The sequence below is a fragment of the Leopardus geoffroyi genome, chromosome C1 (assembly GCF_018350155.1).
Source record: "Leopardus geoffroyi isolate Oge1 chromosome C1, O.geoffroyi_Oge1_pat1.0, whole genome shotgun sequence".
Classification (NCBI taxonomy): Eukaryota; Metazoa; Chordata; class Mammalia; order Carnivora; family Felidae; genus Leopardus; species Leopardus geoffroyi.
The window spans coordinates 23750399-23767090 of NC_059328.1; the positions used below are offsets into that span (position 1 = coordinate 23750399).

The 16692-nt window shown below is 55.4% G+C and overlaps 1 protein-coding gene and 1 long non-coding RNA gene across 2 annotated transcripts; one reads left to right on the forward strand and one right to left on the reverse strand.

The window, feature by feature from the left end:
* Positions 1-351: 351 nt before the first annotated feature.
* FABP3 (fatty acid binding protein 3) lies at positions 352-12601 on the reverse strand. The gene is made up of 5 exons (XM_045476456.1): positions 12506-12601; positions 7554-7652; positions 4011-4183; positions 1954-2055; positions 352-637 (listed from the first exon to the last, which is right to left on the reverse strand). Exons 2-5 carry the CDS (start codon positions 7624-7626, stop codon positions 584-586), a joined length of 402 nt encoding a protein of 133 aa, XP_045332412.1. The 5' UTR covers positions 7627-7652; positions 12506-12601; the 3' UTR covers positions 352-583.
* Positions 7646-11231, forward strand: LOC123597508. Its single transcript, XR_006712147.1, has 3 exons — positions 7646-8064; positions 8685-8818; positions 10500-11231. It is a non-coding gene; the product is annotated as an uncharacterized LOC123597508 (long non-coding RNA).
* Positions 12602-16692: the final 4091 nt, after the last annotated feature.

Genomic DNA, 16692 nt, shown 5'->3' on the forward strand with positions numbered 1-16692 from the left:
CACAGACAAGAGCGGCTTCCCAAACCCAAGGGCATTCAGCGCAGGATGGGCCGGAGGGGACAGTTTAGTAGCCAAGCCTGGGGAAGCCGGGCCACTGATGGATTATTCCAGGTTGGACTAGCTCATTTGGCCATGGGGTGGGGGGACAGTGTAAAGGCAAGGTGTAGGTGCAGCTCTTCTGCTCTTACACGCGTTACGTGATCAGCTACCGCTGTCCCTGAGACCGTCCAGTTCAGTCTCTCATCTGTGCCGCTTCTGAGTGACCTTCAGGCAGTATTTCTGCCCACTCTCCGACACACAGGAAACCAAGACTCCCAGGGTCGTGTCACCAAAGGCAAAAAGGCAATTTGGTGACCTTGGCTCTGCTTTATTGACCTCAGAGCACCCTTTGGATGCAGTTGAAAAAACAAACATACACACTGGGAGCCAGAAACGGATCTAGGCTGGTGTCGCCTGACCCCAGAAGAATTTCCCCAACCCGGGTGGATTTATACAAAACGCCAAAGGGAAAAATGAGGCAATTCGGTGCTGAGTCCAGGGCTGGTCGGTTGGCAGAGGAGCAGTCGGTGAAGGAGTGGACAGGTCATGCCTCTTTCTCGTAAGTACGAGTGCAAACTACACTGCCATGGGTGAGTGTCTGAAAGGAGAGACAAGAGTCAGATTAGGGCAGGGGTGAGGGCACTGAAGGTATCAGGGCACTCCGCATCCTGATGGGAAGGGCCTCTACCTTCATCCCAATAATCTTCATTTATTGACTGCCTGCTGTGTGCCAGGTACTTTACGTGTCTTTTTTTCTAATACTTAGCACCAAGCTTTTAGTTTCGTTAGGCACTTAATTCCTCTGTTAGAAAGTTGGGGAAATGAGCTACGAGAGAGGAAGTGACTGGTCAAGATCTCAGGGTGTTTTCTCTCCCTTGCACCATTCCCGTAGTGCCTAAGATGGTGCCTGGCACGTAGTAGACAAATAGTGAATACAAATGTCCAGAGACTCTTGGGCAAGAACTGTGCTAGGCCACCAACTCTCCGTTCCTTCCCCGACTTAGAGTAGTGCAGGGACCAGAGGCTCGAGCCACCATCATCCAGCCTGGCATCGTAGAGCCAGGCCCGTGGCCTCATCACAGGCCGAACTGCCCAGTGAGTGTTTGGTCCTGCGTATCACATTCCCACCAGACCTAGACATCTCATTCTTCACTCTGCAGGACCTCCTGGATGCAGCAATGCAGGGAGAGCGTTACAGAGACCACAGGGGCTGCTGTCTCTGCCCGGGGCCTGGGGGTGTTCAGTCACGGCTACATTCTTCCGGCGAAGGCCCCAAGTTTGTCCCCAAACAGACCCACGTGCCAGCCTGGCTGTCCCTACCTCCCCAGGCTGTTATCAGGTACTCGCAGAGGGCCAGGCATGCAAAGCACTGACTGGCGGTGGGGCTGTAATGAGGTGGAAAGGGATGGTCTGTCACTGCCCCACTGTCCCTGCCCAGAGGCTTTCTGTGTGGCAGCGCCGTCCCAGGGAAGAGAGGGAAGCCTCTCCTAGGGGCCTGGGATCCAGCTTGGCCCTGCTTTCTACTCCCGGGTGAGGCAAGGTGGCAACAGAGGACACTAAGGCCGTGGGGCACGTGTGGTGGCCCTCTGCCTCGCCCGTGTGATGCTGTGTGCTCTACGTCACGGTCTCCTGACGCCCCAGCGGCCCACGAGTTTGGTGTTGCTCATGCCCCTTTTACAGCGGGACACGGAGAAGGTGACGTGTGTGAAGCCCTGTTTCGTATAAGCTGAGATGTGAATCCAGGCCTGTATGAGCCCAAAGCTACCACACAGAAAACTCCCACCTAAAGCCATCCCAACCCCGCCTCCACCCTCCATTGCTCCCAGGGGAAGACGCTGGCTTTCCCACAGGCTTGACTGAAGGGGAAGGAGTGGTAAAACCAGTTGGGTGAGGCTCCAAAGTTGTCCATCTTACCAGGATGAGTTTCCCATCAACTAGCTCCCGCACCAGTGTTGTCTCTTGCCCGTTCCACTTCTGCAGGTGGACAAGTTTGCCTCCATCCAGCGTCACGATGGACTGTGAAAGAGGGTAGAGGTCTGAGCTGCGATCTGAGCCAGGACTGAGTGACAGGATGGTGTCTGGTCATTGGGGTCACAGAGGACCCTGCCTCTGTCCCAAACGAACGGAGCTCAGGCGGCCGCCTCCAACCTAGCCCCGCAGGTGGTCTAGTCCTCCTCCAGCCTCTGCTCCACGACTGCCTGGCTGGGGCGGGGGCCTTCAGGTGTTGCGCGGGTAGGGAGACGTCGGCAGCATGGTGGAGTCAGACAGCCTGGTTCTGAGAAGTGCCACCAGCCTTCGGGATGGGCACTCATCCCCTCCTCTGGGTGATATCCACAGCCCTAGAGCCCCTTAGATACAGGGGACATGAATCATCCTATATCCCCAGGAAAGACCGGTGAGGAGGGGTCCTGAGACTCTCCGGCCGAGTGCTGATCACACATAACGTCTAACAGACCGTGGAGATGGGAGGTGCTGGGAAATCAGACTTCCTGCTTTGTATTCCTCTCTCTTCCCGATCCACATCATGTGGCCCCTTCAGCTGACAAGTGGACAGCAACTGCTAGGTCCTGGGACTGGGTGCCCTTGGAGTGTTCCAGACTCTGGTCAAATGCCCACTTAGTCTTCTGGGCTCTGCCAGCCTGCATCAGCTGGTTCTCATTTGGCAGCTCTCCCAGGTCTCTCTTGTTTAGGAATTTGGGGGCTCTAGGTCAGGCTAGGGGACTCTGGCTGAGCAGGGTTCAGTAGGAGAATCTGAGGAGGCTCTGTGTGTGTTCGGGGCCACATGGGGAGTAGTTGTGCATCCTTGCTCCCACCACCTTACTCCTCATTCCCATCCCCCAAGGTGGTGTTTTTTTTTTCTTTTCTTTTATTTATTTATTTATATATATTTTTGCCCACTCCAGATTATTTTTAGCCTAGGCATCCCAGAGCACTACTGTTTCATTGGGATTCTTGTTCCTCAAAAAGTGGGCTAGTCAAGGAGGCAGATGCATGTGATAGGGCAGCTACCTCTCTCCAAGGTAGGATGACATCTTTGGGCACCATCCCAGCTCTGCCACCAGCTTCCTGTTGATTCTGGCCTGGGCTCCAGCTTCCTTGACAAGGAGAAGACCAGACCCTGTCCTGTCTTTTCTGGGGCAGTTGTGAGGAAGCCGAGAAACAGCTGAGGGGCTGGCTGACAGGGTCTGGTGGAGATACTGCTATAGGAACTCCCTTTAGAGATCAAAGCCCCTTAGTTCTCTGTCTGCCATGCATGGCCGAGAGGGCTGGGAGGCCTGAGGCAAGCAGCAAAGACAAGAGCCACCACAGGTGAGAAGTCCTGAGACTAGAGGTAGATGTCCCCTCCCTCCCTGGGAGGAGAGGGGCTAAGGCCTGGTGAGAAGACATACAAACACACCATAGACCATGCCCCATCCAGAACACAGCTTTTCCTGCCTGTGGGCTGGCAACATTGGAAATAGTTCTTCAGGGTCACTGGCCAAGGCTGGGAGGTGGAGGTTGGAGAAAAGGAAGCCTCTGAGTAGGTCCCCACCTCTTGTTCCCAGCTGCCCCCTGTGCTGCTGGAGGCCAGGATGATCTGCTCCATCAGGGAAGAGCTCTGAATTCTGGGCATTCTTCCTAAAGCACTTGGAGGTCACAGCCATGGCCACATAACTCTCCCGTCTATGGATTGGAAAGAAATCCAGAACTACTGCGTGCCATGCATGGTCACTGAGCTGGAGCTGGAGTCAACGCTGAGGTCAGAAGAACATCCTGGCCCTGTGCTGCCCACTCCCAGATAGATGCTCCCCAAGAAGAGAGGGAGGAACACAGGACTAGTGTGCTTCTAGCACCTGGGGCATCCCAGCACTGCACAGGCTTTATGTACCTTGTTCATTTCAGTCCCCCATAACCACCTGCCCCTCGGGGTGCAACAGTAAGGTGCCACGTCTCCACACCCTCCAACTCCCAGACCCCCTTCCATGACTCACCTTGACCTTCCTGTCATCCGCTGTTGTCTCGTCGAACTCCACCCCTAGCTGGAAGCTGATCTCCGTGTTCTTGAAGGTGCTATGTGTTTTTATGGTGACAGTGTCCCCATTTCTTTCGATGATTGTGGTAGGCTTGGTCATGTTGGCCACCTGCCTGGTAGCAAAACCCACACCTGAGAGCAGGGGGAAGGTTATGAGCATATGAGTGAAGCGGGAAGGCAGAGCACAGGGACCTCAGTGAACAACTCTCAGGCCTGGACGTGGGACCGAGAGCAGAGGAGTATGAGAGCTTTCAGAGACCCTGGCCATTTTTAAATTCAGTTTTCCTGTTAGCTCTGTGCAGTGAAGAGACACTTGATTGCAATAGACAGAAGAGAACCTTAAGGGACAGGCATGCCACAGCAAGTCGGTGGCCCAGGGGCCTCTGTGTGGTGAGGACTGTCCTCGTGTGTGTGCATGTTATCGCCCTCCGCCCTCCCATTCTCCCTGAAGGCTTGATGCTATTAGCTCTGCTTTACAGATGCAAAAAACAGAGCTGAAGCCCAAAGGTCACAGACCTGGAATTCACACCCAGAACTGATAGACTGAAGAGCGGGCTTATGTGGCCTCCCTAGGCTGGAGCAAGGGCTGCCTTCCAGGGCACCTGAGCAGCTTTCAGCCACAGGCTGAGGAAAGAAGAGAAATGTAGACTTTGCCTTCCAGAGCCTGAGGGACAAGAATTTCCCACCTTGGAAGTGTTTGCCCTGAAATGCACTGGTACCCTTGTCCTCTATGTATAGCAGTAAGATATTTTCTATTTTTCTTTTTAACCTTTTAAAAACATATTTTTATTTATTTATTTATTTATTTATTTATTTATTTATTTATTTATTTATTTGGCAAGGTATTTTCAAAGCCTCTCATCCATAACCCAGAAGGGAGTGTGTGTGTCAGTATACAGATTTAGGAGACACCTCAGGTGCTAGTGCAGTCAGGGTGCAAGTCCAGGTCTCTTGGCTCCTAGTCTTGAGGCCCTGTAGGAACTCCCTGCTGACCCAAGCCCCGCTTCCTTGGGTGCTGGGCAAAGCCCGAGTGTCCCGCAAGAGTGTGCAACAAAGAGCTCTTGGACAGAGCTTTAAGCCCCTCGGGTCATAGCTTCCCTGAGATCTGCCCTCTTGCCTCCAACCTCCCATCACGACACCCTGCCCTCCCTTCTGCCCCCAGCAGCTGTGGTGAGCCCTCCAGAAGCAGCCCGGCGTGGGGAGGTGGTGTGCCGGGCTACGCAGCCCTGGCTGGAAGTGAGGGACTTCACCCAGACCCTACACGGGTTGTTTCACTTGATGCTCGTAGCAGCCCCGAACAGGTTTTAATATCCCCAATTAACAGATGAGGCTTGGAGAGAGGTGACTTGCGCCAAAGTCAAAGAGTGAGTGACTGACCTAGACACGAATCTAGGCTCCAAAACTTGTTTGCTGTTCCTCCCTGGGCCATTCTCCCAGCATGGCCACCAGGTGTGCCTGTGATCACTGGTACTAACTGGGCTGGGTCTGTCTGCCTGGATGTCCTGAGAACCCTGGGTCTAACACTAGAGGGGCGAGGGCAGATTCTGTCCTGCCTGGCCAGTAAGGGCACTGGCCTTAGCCCTGCTGTCAGAGTGAGGCCGATCCCACTCCCCAGCAGAGAGCAGGGCCCTGTCGCCATGGAAGGAGCTCTGTTTGCATAGGACCCACCCAGAGGTGTGGTGTATTTGAGGAAGGAAACCACTGAGAGGTGAGTGAGGGACTGAGCCAAGAGAAACGGAGACCAAAAATGGGGCTGACAATTTTGGAGGCTCAGAAAGAGCTGGGTTCTACTTAGAGATGAAGCTGAAGCTATTTACTGCCAGAGCTGAAGACGGTCTTTTCTCCCCCATGGGCCTCTCATTCTTTACATCTGTATATGGAGAAGAGCAGGCTGGATGGATTCTCAGCCCTGCAGCCCAAATTCGCCCCCTTATTTGGGGCAAAATAAGGGGACAAGGGTGGTAAGGATGTTGCAGCTCACTTCAGGGACACAGGTTTTGGCTGGAATGTCTACTAAGGGAGGAGGGGCTGGCTCTGGGCATCCCAACTTCCCAGCAGCTGTCCCGGGGCTCACTTGCTCCAAGTGTGGCTGCTTTCCTGGGGTCTGTGGGCATAGTACCCAGCATACTGTGGTGGGGCAGTTGAGAGCTTTGGTTTCAAGAGCCAACACCTGTGGTCCCTAGTTCAGGAAACGGTTAGGAACGGAGCTAAGAGGTGGGTCCCCCACACCTTATTTGGATATCTGCCAGAATCCAGCCCCCTTTCCCTAGTAGGAAGGCATGGAATGGAGCTCGACTATGAACAATATGCTGGTTTCCCTGTCCCAGCCTGGGGGACTAAGATAATCTCACACCTGGGGATTTCGGTGAAAGGGCATCATCACCTCCATCGAAGCCCATACAAGGAGGGGAAACTCGGAGGCCAATTCTTAGCTAAGCAGTTCCTACCACTCCCCCCCCCCCCCCTCCAGGGTCCATAGGGGAAAACAGTTCTGGGTTGCACATCTAGAAATCTAGGTTTTCTTATCAGCTCTGCTGTGGGGCTGGTCTGACCAGTTTCCAGTCTCTCTGGGTCTCAGTCTCCCCATCTGTCAAACTAGGCAAGGCATGGGGATCTCCAAGCACCTCACCTGTAAAGAGTCGGAATCTTTATTCTTCCCCAGCCAACACCACGCCCTCGGAGACCAAAGACCCTCCCTGCCTTTAACAGATCTTGGCCTTGTTCCAGGACCCTTGCTGCACTCCAGAAGTCCACTGGTTTTCTCCACCAGACCCCTCCCCAACAAGTGGCTGAGCCAGCTGATAATGGGTCCTCTTGCCCCACCCTACCACTAGGCTCTCAGACCGCGATTAGAGCCTGGCTACACACCACTGCGGGACAAGGTCAGACTGGATGGTGAGAAGGAGGGCATCCTCCAGCAGCCATCCTTTCCCTAGTTCAACGTGGAGGGGCAGGGGTTGTTGCTAACTGTGCGGCGCCTCCTCATATCCCATTCACCGGTAGTTCCCTCTTCTATCTCCTTCCTCCTCGGGGTTCCCGCTTCTTTACGCCATAGTACACTCCCCATCCGCCCCATTCCCTTTGCGTATTTACACTTTCCAATCCCTAAACCACCCATGCTCCTGGTTTTTTGGTCCTCTGGCTAGCCTCCCACCTTCTAGGTCAATGCTCTCCTTTCATACAAACCCACCTCCTAGCTCCAGATCCTATATATATACGCCTCTTCCTCGAAAGCCCTCCCTGCCCCAACGTCGACCTGCACACCTACCTCCTTGCTCCTCCCTACCTGGGAATCCCTCTAGCCGGGTTCAGACCATGAAAACCCCCTTCCAACAGGCCTCGCGTGCCCTAGCCCATGCTGCCACCCCCTCCGCGTTCCCTTACTCCCCAACCTTGAGCAGGAGGGACGCAGCAGGCGTAGTAGCAGCCAGAGCCAGAACGCTGCGCGGGGCTGCGCACGCGGCCAGGCCCTCTCCCGCCCAGCATCCCGAGTCGCACTCACCAATCGACTTCATGTAGTCATCGAAATTCTTGCTGTCCACTAGCTTCCAGGTGCCCACGAAGGCGTCCACCATGGTGAGGCTGGGCTAGGCCGAGAAAGCTGAGGAGACAGAACACGCGTGCAAGGACTCCGGGACCCGCGGTTCCCGGCCCGCGCTGCCGCTTTAAATAGCCCTTGCATCACGTGGTGAGGCGTGGCCCACACCCCCAGCTCCCGAAATAGGAAGCCTCAGGCTGGCGCTCCACCGCCCGGAGCTGGCTGCCCATCCCCCACGACCCGCCCGGCCGGGGGAGGGGGACAGCTAGTGGCTCCCGGCTCTCCTGCGTCAGCGCGGGGGCCCGGCCTCCGAGTCCCTGCCCCGCGCTGGCGGGACCTGCTCTCTTCCCAGGCCTCCAGGCGCTCGTCGCAATCTGAGGAGGAAGCATTGAGGGCACGGTGCCCGCGAGGTGGGGCGCGCGCTCCGGACATCTTCGTCTCCCAGTGACTCCCCGAGCTTGGGGTTAGAGCAGAGGTGAGAGACTAGAGGAGACAGGGCTGATGCCCACGCCGGGAAAGCTCTGGCTGACCCTAAGCGGCGCAGGCATCTCGGTCCTCATTTTGCAGGTGAGGAGCCCAAGGCTCAGAGGGGAAGTGACAAGGTCGCAGGAAATAAGGCGAGGGTTAATTGGAGCCCAGATTGCAAGCCTGGTCTTAGCTGGTCCCGGAAGCCGCGCTTTCCCGCCACACCGCACTGGCCGGTGGCGGGAAGAGACCAGGGGGGCACCGTCGGAGGCTGAGCTGCCCCTGTGCCCTCCACCTGCCCCTGGCGAAAGCGACCCCAGCCGCCGCGCCCTTCCCGCCCCGCACGTGCTCGCCCCTCCCCGTGGAATGTCACCGGCGCGGCGCGGGCCTTTCCGCCCTGCAGGGCTGCTCCCCATCCTCCTTGCCAACGCTTCAGGCTTCTCTGACCTGTACGCAGGGCTCAGAGCATTTGATCGGGTCACTTGCCCCCTCACCTCCTTCCGAAGTTCCGTCCCCCAGCCACCTGACAGGCCCAAGGGCAGCTCCCCACCTCCTGACCGCTGCAGCCCCGACCTGCCTGCCGGCCCTTCTCTGACCTCTTTCACAGAATCTCCCTCACCTCCTTTACAGAGCCTGCGGTGTGATGGACACTTTACAAAGCGCTTTTAATAGGAAGATCCACCTTGTATTGATGTGTTTTTTTGCACGTCGCCGAGGGCTTTAAGTGCATTTTCTCCTTGAACTTCCGGAGCAAAGTCCACCAAGTAGGTTTTATCATTTCCACTGTTTTACAGATGAGCAAACTGAAGCTTGGAGGGGTCCATTCATTTCTTAATCCCCCCCGTTATTAAAGCGCCTACTTTTCACCAGGCCTTGGGCTAGGCTCTGGAGAGACCACCATGAATAAGACGCACTCGTGTAGCTCCCCTTTGGGCAGGCAGACCTCACCTCGCCTGGTGGCTTTGAGGGGACACCTGTCCTGACCTAGGGGCTTGGGGGAGACTCCCCAGAGGAAGTGAGGGGTAAGCGAGTGCCGAACAGATAGGAAGCCCTGCAGAAGTAAATGGTGCCCGGGGCGCCTGGGTGGCTCAGTCTGTTAAGTGGCCGACTTCGGCTCAGGTCATGATCTCGGGGTCCGTGAGTTCAAGCCCGGCGTCGGGCTCTGTGCTGGTAGCCCAGAGCCTGGAGCCTGCTTCTGTTTCTGTGTCTCCCTCTCTCTCTGCCTCTCCCCCACATCGCGCGCTCTGTCTGCCTTTCAAAAATGAATAAATATTAAAAAAAAAAAAAGAAGTGAATGGTGCCCGACCGAACTGAAGCCAGCAGAGGTCCACCCAGGGGGCTTGCAGGAGCACAGGGCACACTAACCCTGGGGTCCCAGCAGCTCTGCACATGTTCAGTGTGGCAGACCCTCCTTCCTGGGCCTCAGTTTCTCCATGTGGAAGTGGACAGCTTCTGCCCCTACCTGACTTTCTGGGAAGAAGCCAGGGAGGAAGAGCCCTCGTTTGCCGAAGCTCTTGGTTTGTTCGGACAGGTCCACTTGCCAGAAGGCCTTAGGGCCGGGCACGGAGCCCTGCTGACCTCATTGCCGGAGCAGGTGCAGGGGAGGGTGGGGAGGAGAGTGGGATGGTTTTTAAGTCAAGGTCACAACCTTTAGACACTGGACCTCCTCTCTGAAGGACCAGGTGGCTAGAGACCCCAGAGGCCAGAGCGGTCTCCCTACATGGTCCTTCCGATGCAGCCATGGAGGGCTGGGGCTAACAGCTGTGGGCAGGTAGATCTGTGAGCCAGTTCTGATTCCCTTGGGTACTGGACGTGTGGCTGTGGGTCTCAGTTTCATCTTGAAAATGGAAGTGATGACAGTATTTACCCCCCTAGAGATGTCTGGGGAGCAAACGAGATCGTGCATTTAAAACGCTGAGCATGGGGGACTTCCATGCTCGATTCCACTGCTGTTATCGTTACTGTCATCCTTGGATAGGGTGGGATTCTCAGGCCCTGTCCCTCACCTGCCGGGCCCCCCACAGCAGATCGCTTGGCTTCTCCAATCCCCAATCTTCTCATTTCTGGGCAGGATTAGAACCTGCTGCAGCCGTGGGGAAGGAGCTGCAGAGACTTGGGGGATGGGTTGAGAAGGACACTGCCACAAAGTTCTTTCGTCCCCTGCCTAAGCTGAGCAGCCTGGAGACAAAGCCTAGACCCATTAGCCTTGCTGCCCTACCCCCATCTCCCCAGCACACCCAGACCTGAGTCGGTTGACTCCTCAGGCACGCCCTATCTGCTTTCCACTGGGCTGTCTTCTCCCTTCCAAATATGTACAGCTTCTCATCCCTCCGATTACCTGCATCCTCTCTGCCCCGTGATACTCCCTGCATCTGGGGAACGAGGGGTAAGGGGAGGGAATGTGAGCCCTTCCCTTTTCCTGCCCCTCCTTCTTGCCCTTGGCAGATCCAGCTGTGGATACAACATCTGGCAGGCCGCAGGGCCAGTCCCTGCCAAGAGCGCATCTCCGCAGCCCTCGCCCTATGGTGATGTCACTGTTCTGTGTCTCCACGGCAACCACAGGCTGGGAAGATGGAGAAGAGGAGAGCCGAGTAACCAAGAGAGAGCCAATGAGATGGGCCAACTGCACCGGATGATCCGTGGGGCCATGGGGCGGGGCTGGGGGGAGAGCAGGGGGCCTACTCAGCATCTTGGGCTGCTTCCTGGACCCTCCCTGCCATCTGGACGCCTCCGATAGGGGATGTGCCACTGGCACGGGGAGAAATGCCGGAGGTAGAGGCCAAAGAAGCTGAGCTGGAGCCTCCACTGACCCAGGGACATAGAGACCCCCCCATAACCTCTTTGGGGCCTAATCTGTGCATGCTGACTGCCCCACTCCACCCCCAGGACCTGCTGCTGGAATTTTTTTTTTTTTTATGGTAATGGTGGTGCAGCCCTCTGCCATGGAATCAAGTTCTTAACCCTTCTCTCCACACCCTCCATAGCTTCCCCTGGTGCATGATGTATTCAGAAGCGGCATCTTTGGAAAGAAGCCTGGTTCTAAATCCCAAGCCTGCAACTTACTAGTCAAGAGACTAGGAGCCAGTCCCTTCCCCTTCTGAGTCTCCTTTCCTCCCAAATGGAGGAAGGGCCATCTACTCCCAGGGTTGACAGGAGGATTAAAAGAGATAACATATGGAAGCCTAACACACAGAATACTCAATGAGTGGTGATTACGTTCTCCCTTCTGGGTCTCCCCGGGGCAGTTTTCCCAGAGATAACGCGTGAATGAGCCAAGGCCCTTTGAGACATTGAACCAATAGCAAAGGACCAGGTGTGTCTGTCTCCTCACTGGGGCCATTAAGTGCCTTCAGATACTGCAGACAAGTTTTCCACATCTCTCCCTTTCTCTTTAAGTAACTCATGCATTTCACCAGTCTCCGTGAGTACCTCCTGCGCCCAGACACTGTGCTGGGCTCAGCAGGTTCCAGGGGAAACAGGAGAGCCACAGCCCCCATCCTCCCTGAGCTCACTATGTAGGGGGATTGCAGCGCGGTGGCTGGAATGCAGTGTTCTTTCTGCCACAAGGAAATCGCTTCCTCGTTCCCCAAGAGTTCTAGATACTGTGGGTCTGAGAGAACAAATGATGGCAAAAGGTAGGGATTTACTCAACACCAGTTGCTTCTGAGAAACTGCTGCCTGTGGCACATGCTCCCTGGAAGGAGAACAATGGTTCTCTCTGCCCAGGGAGGAGAGGGGGTAGCTCAGGGTGGTGGGGCGGTCACCTCGGCTTTCCCAGAAGCCAGCTGTCCTCCCTGTTGGCAGAATAAAGCCCAAACTCTTCCGCCTTGCTCCGTCTGTTTCATTAGTTAAGTTGATTACTGAAATCCTATTCCGAGAATAGTGCCTGGCAGATGGTTGGCATAAATGAATGAATATTGAACGAATGAATGAAGGAGTGTATGGAATATTGATTGAATGAATGAATGAACGAGTGGGTGCGTGAGTGAATCTGTCTACGTCTCTAGCTTTGGGGGCTCTGGAGTGAGACTCACTTGGCTTCCATTCCTGCCCCTGTTGCTTACAGACCAGCTGTGTGGCCTTGGGCAAAGTCACCACCTCTCTGGGTCTGTATTTCTTTATCTGAGAAAAGCACATCACAGTTCCCACCAAGCCGGCGTCCCAGGGACTCTGGGGAGATAAGCTTGGGAATGCAGTACAAAGGGTAATTGTTTCTCTTCTCAGCCTCCTTCCAGGGAGGCCCCCAGGCTCTGGCCTCCACCTGCCTCTCCACACCCTCCACGCTGCAGCCACTCTGTTCTTGTTGTATCTCAAAGGGGTGCCATGTATCTCTTTTGTGTTTGCCTAAGAGGACTCTTCCTCCCTAGCTGCTACTCTCTTAGTTATTCCTTACTTTTCAGCTTGACTGTCCCTCCTCCGGGAAGCCCCGTCTTCCCCAGCAAAGCGCTCACCCCACTTTCCATGTGGTCCACTCGACTCAGAGTCTGACTTTTCCTATTACACCGACCCTGCCATGTCCACGGAGCCTCTCACAGGGCCTGGCACGGGTCTGCGAAGTAGGCAGTCTCCCTGAGAGCAACGGAAATCGCTTGTCTTCTTCAGAGTTCTCGGTTTGCAAATTCTGCCCCCACTTGTCCCCCCCCACTTTCCCGTTACTTTCAGCTTTTCTCTTGCCAGAGTATCCTGTCTCGTAGCCTCCTTTCCACTCCATCCCTCAGGGCCCTGAGACTGCGCCCTGTCCTGTGGGTCGTGGGGCTGAGAACTGCCCTTCTGAGCACATAGCTGTAGCCAGAATCTCAACTGTAGCTCTTCATTATTTTTTAATTTATTATCATCCGTGTGTAAGTGAGTTTTATCCCCAGCGCGGGGCTTGAATTCACGACGCCAAGATCAAGAGTTGCCTGCTCTACTGACTGAGCCAGCCAGGTGCCTCTTTAGGGACAGTAGCTCTCTTTAGGGACAGCTCCGGTCCTGGGAAGTAATCAAACCAGATTCCAGACAGCCCCCGGCTCCTTCCCCACACTCCTTCCCCTCTATCCAATGAAAAATTTGCCTCTGCAAAGCTACAAATAATATTAGATTAGACTGAGTGAAGTATAATAAGGGAAACCTAATGCCTATAAAACTACAAATAATATGGGGCGCCTGGGTGGCGCAGTCGGTTAAGCGTCCGACTTCGGCCAGGTCACGATCTCGCGGTCCGTGGGTTCGAGCCCCGCGTCGGGCTCTGGGCTGATGGCTCGGAGCCTGGAGCCTGTTTCCGATTCTGTGTCTCCCTCTCTCTCTGCCCCTCCCCCGTTCGTGCTCTGTCTCTCTCTGTCCCAAAAATAAATAAACGTTGAAAAAAAAAAAAAAACAAAAACTACAAATAATATGAGATTGAGTAAAGTATAATAAGAAAGGGAAACCTATAAACAGCACACTACCCCGAGGTCCGGGGCGGGTTCATGTGCCATGTGTCCTAGCGGCAAACAAACGTTTGGTTCAATGGTCACTCCCTAGAGCACACTTCATTCAGGAACAGCCCGCTTAAGATTCTGGAAAGAGGCAGGCAGCTCCAGGAGATCTGATGAGCCTAGCTGGTGTGGACAGGTGACCCCTGTGTGTCCTTAGGTGAGGACAGCTGGTTGGCAAGCCCTGGCAGGGGTCTGGCAGAGAAGGGATCTTGGACTCGGGAGTCTGGGACCTGGGCTCTTGGGGTCGGCTGTTTGGGTGGGGGGGTGGGGGGTGGGCAGCATCTCTGGGCCCCGTAGTCACCAAAGACACTAGATAGGAAAGGCAAGGAGCCATCTACTTGGACTTGAACTGGGTGGACTTGGGTGAAAGAGCTGCCCTCCTAGAGGCAGGAGGTAGGAAGAGATTAGAAGGATGGGACCAGAGTCGGGAGGGTGACGTCAGATGGGCAATGGGGTTGTTCCGTGCAGGGGTCAGAACAGCCCAGGGTGGCATCAGGAGCTGAGGACTGGCCTGTGCGCGGTCACTCTCTCCATTTGATGAGTCACTGTATGAGCTGTCAGGGGCCAGGAGGACGAGGGGGAAAGACCCCTGGCGGGGCAGTTGGGAGACCCGATAACCGGCTGTGTGAGCTTGGCCAGTCAATCTCTCTGTGCCTGTCTCCTTTTCTGCGTGATGGGGATAGTCATGTCTACCTTCCAGGGTGGGAGGAAGGAGCGCATGAGATCGTGGAGACAGAGAACCTTTACACGCTGTGACGCGCGGTGCGGAAAACGATTGCCCGCGGCCGTGCGGCACTTACGAAGCGCCGGGCACCGGATTCAGCAGGTTTCAGCCTCGCAGCTCTTGTGATTCTGACAGTAACCCAGTGATGTAGGCGCTTTCGTTCCCATCCCCAGGTTACAGATGAGAGCCGGGATTTGGACCCAGGACCCTGGCCCTGAGGCCTTGTATGGCCTGCCACCTTTCCACACCGCCTTTCCCAGAGACACTCTGCCCTGCCTCGCTCTGTGACCTTGGGCCAGTCTCTTTCTTTCAGTGTCCCCAACGCCATGGCAGGTGGTTGGGCCAGATGAACCCTTTAATCCTTCAAGCTTTGGCAGTTGGTGGTTCAGGGAGGGTACTTCCAAGTGGGGGAAGAGGGTGGGGTGGGGCCAGAACCAGGAGAGGACAAACTTTTCCAGTGTCTCTGCTCCAATCCCGTCACCTCCTCAGGGGGTAGGCTGGCAGGCTCCCCTTTGACCTACAAGCCGCAGGGCCAAAGAAGCAGGTGATGCCCAGCCCTGTCCTGAAATACCCACTGGTCACTGAGGGTCACTGAGGTCTGAGTCCCAGAACAGACCACTAACAGTTAGGCAGGGCCCATCTGCCTTGGCTAGCAGACCCCAGAGGGCCATAGGGCCACATTCTGCCTGAGTCATACCTCTTGGTCTCCACCCACCCATCCTGGGCCCCGACACCCTCACTCAGGGTCAGTTAATCAGGGGGCCAGGCCTGGTCTGGACCCAGGGAGGTGGCTATTTCTAGATGTCCTGCCTGTCTCCTTGGCCTGGGCCTCCAGCCAGCTCAGGACATGCACACACACACACACACACACACACACACACACACACACGTGCATTCTTGAACTTGACTGCCATTGGCTTGGTGCCTGGACCCGTACTGGCAACCAACCGATGGCCTAAACTTAGGTTCCACCCCTATAGAGAGAGGGGAGAGGTGGATGCCTACAGACTATGGCAATACAGAAAGGCTATCATTATCCCACGTGCGGACCACACACGGACCGCGGAAGGCCAGGAGCGGGAAGCCACTCACTCTGCCAGGAGAGTCAGGAAAGGCTTCATACCGGACGTACCCTTTGGACTAGATCTTAAAGGATGCATAGCAGTTTGCCAGGTGTGGGGTGAGAAATTGGGAAGGCAGAGGAGGAATAGACAGTTAAGGAAAGATGAGATTTTCCTGGTGATTGATCTGGGATGAGGGCAGAGGATAAAAGCAGCAAATGAGGGGCGCCTGGGTAGCTCAGTGGGTTGGGCGTCCGGCTCTTGATTTCGGCTCAGGTCATGGTCTCACGGTTCGCGGGATCGAGCCCCGCGTCCGGCTGTGCACGGGTGGCACTTGGGATTCTCTCTCTCCCTCCCTCTCTGTCCTCTCTGCCCCTCCCCCGCTCATGTGCAGGCTCTCTCTCTGTCTCTCTCTCTCTCTCTCTCTCTCAAGTAAATAAATAAACAATAAATAAATAAATAAAAGATAGGAAGATCGTTTAGGTCCGGAGGAAAAAAGGCCTTGCCCACCATCAAGGAAGTTGGCCGTTCTTCCGAAGGCCATGGGGAGTCACTGAGGGCTCAGGTGGGGGAGCACGATGATCTGACTCAGATCATGGCTAAGAGTTCTCCGGCTGTCGTGTGGAGGCTGGACTGGACACTGGTTAGTTAGGAGGCTATGGCAGTCATCCCAGGCTCTCACCAGCAGCCAGCAGGCAGGGGACAGAGGAGGACACACCTCTCCTAATTAAAGGCGTGACCTGGCAGCTGCACTTATGGCCTCCTTCTTGGCCAGGAATTAGGCACGTGGCCACATCTAGTTGCAAGCGAAACTGGGACACATGGTCATTGTTCTGGACGGCCTGTGAGTCTGGAAAACAGAGAGGGTGGCCATCACGGGACACAAGGTCCCTGACACAGTGGTTAAAAGTCCTCTCTCTGAAACCAGGTTTCCTGAGCTAAAGCCTTACCTTACCATGTCAGCTTTGTGGGCAGATTACGTGCCTTCTCTGCACCTCCGTCACCCCGTCGAGGCACAACGAGCTGATATGCCAAGTCTTAGAGTAGAGCCTGGCACGCAGTGAGGTCCAGGGCTGTCTTTAGTTTCTGAGACAAGGGGATGTTCTGGGGACAGGTTCTGCCTGAGCGCCCTGGCAGGGCTGAGGCACCCAGAGGGGGGCTGATGTATGGCTGGGACATCTGGAACTATCCAGCCCCCATCCCTTAAACCAATGGTTTAGCTGAGGCAGAAGAGGCAGGGAGAAGATGTTGGGAACAGAAAGGTTGATTTTGGAGGGGATTCAAGAATAGGAAACCCAACGTCTGACTTCGGCTCAGGTCATGATCTTGCAGTTCAGGAGTTCGAACCCCATATCGGCTCACTGCTGTCAGCCTGTCAGTCCAGATCCTCTGTTCCC

Coding starts and splice junctions, on each gene's coding strand:
- FABP3 (XM_045476456.1), bottom strand. CDS start 7,626: ATGGTGGACGCCTTCGTGGGCACCTGGAAGCTAGTGGACAGCAAGAAT. Junction 4,184..7,553: donor TGACTACATGAAGTCGATTG/GTGAGTGCGACT, acceptor CCCTGCTCTCAG/GTGTGGGTTTTGCTACCAGG. Junction 2,056..4,010: donor CGGATGACAGGAAGGTCAAG/GTGAGTCATGGA, acceptor CCTCTTTCACAG/TCCATCGTGACGCTGGATGG.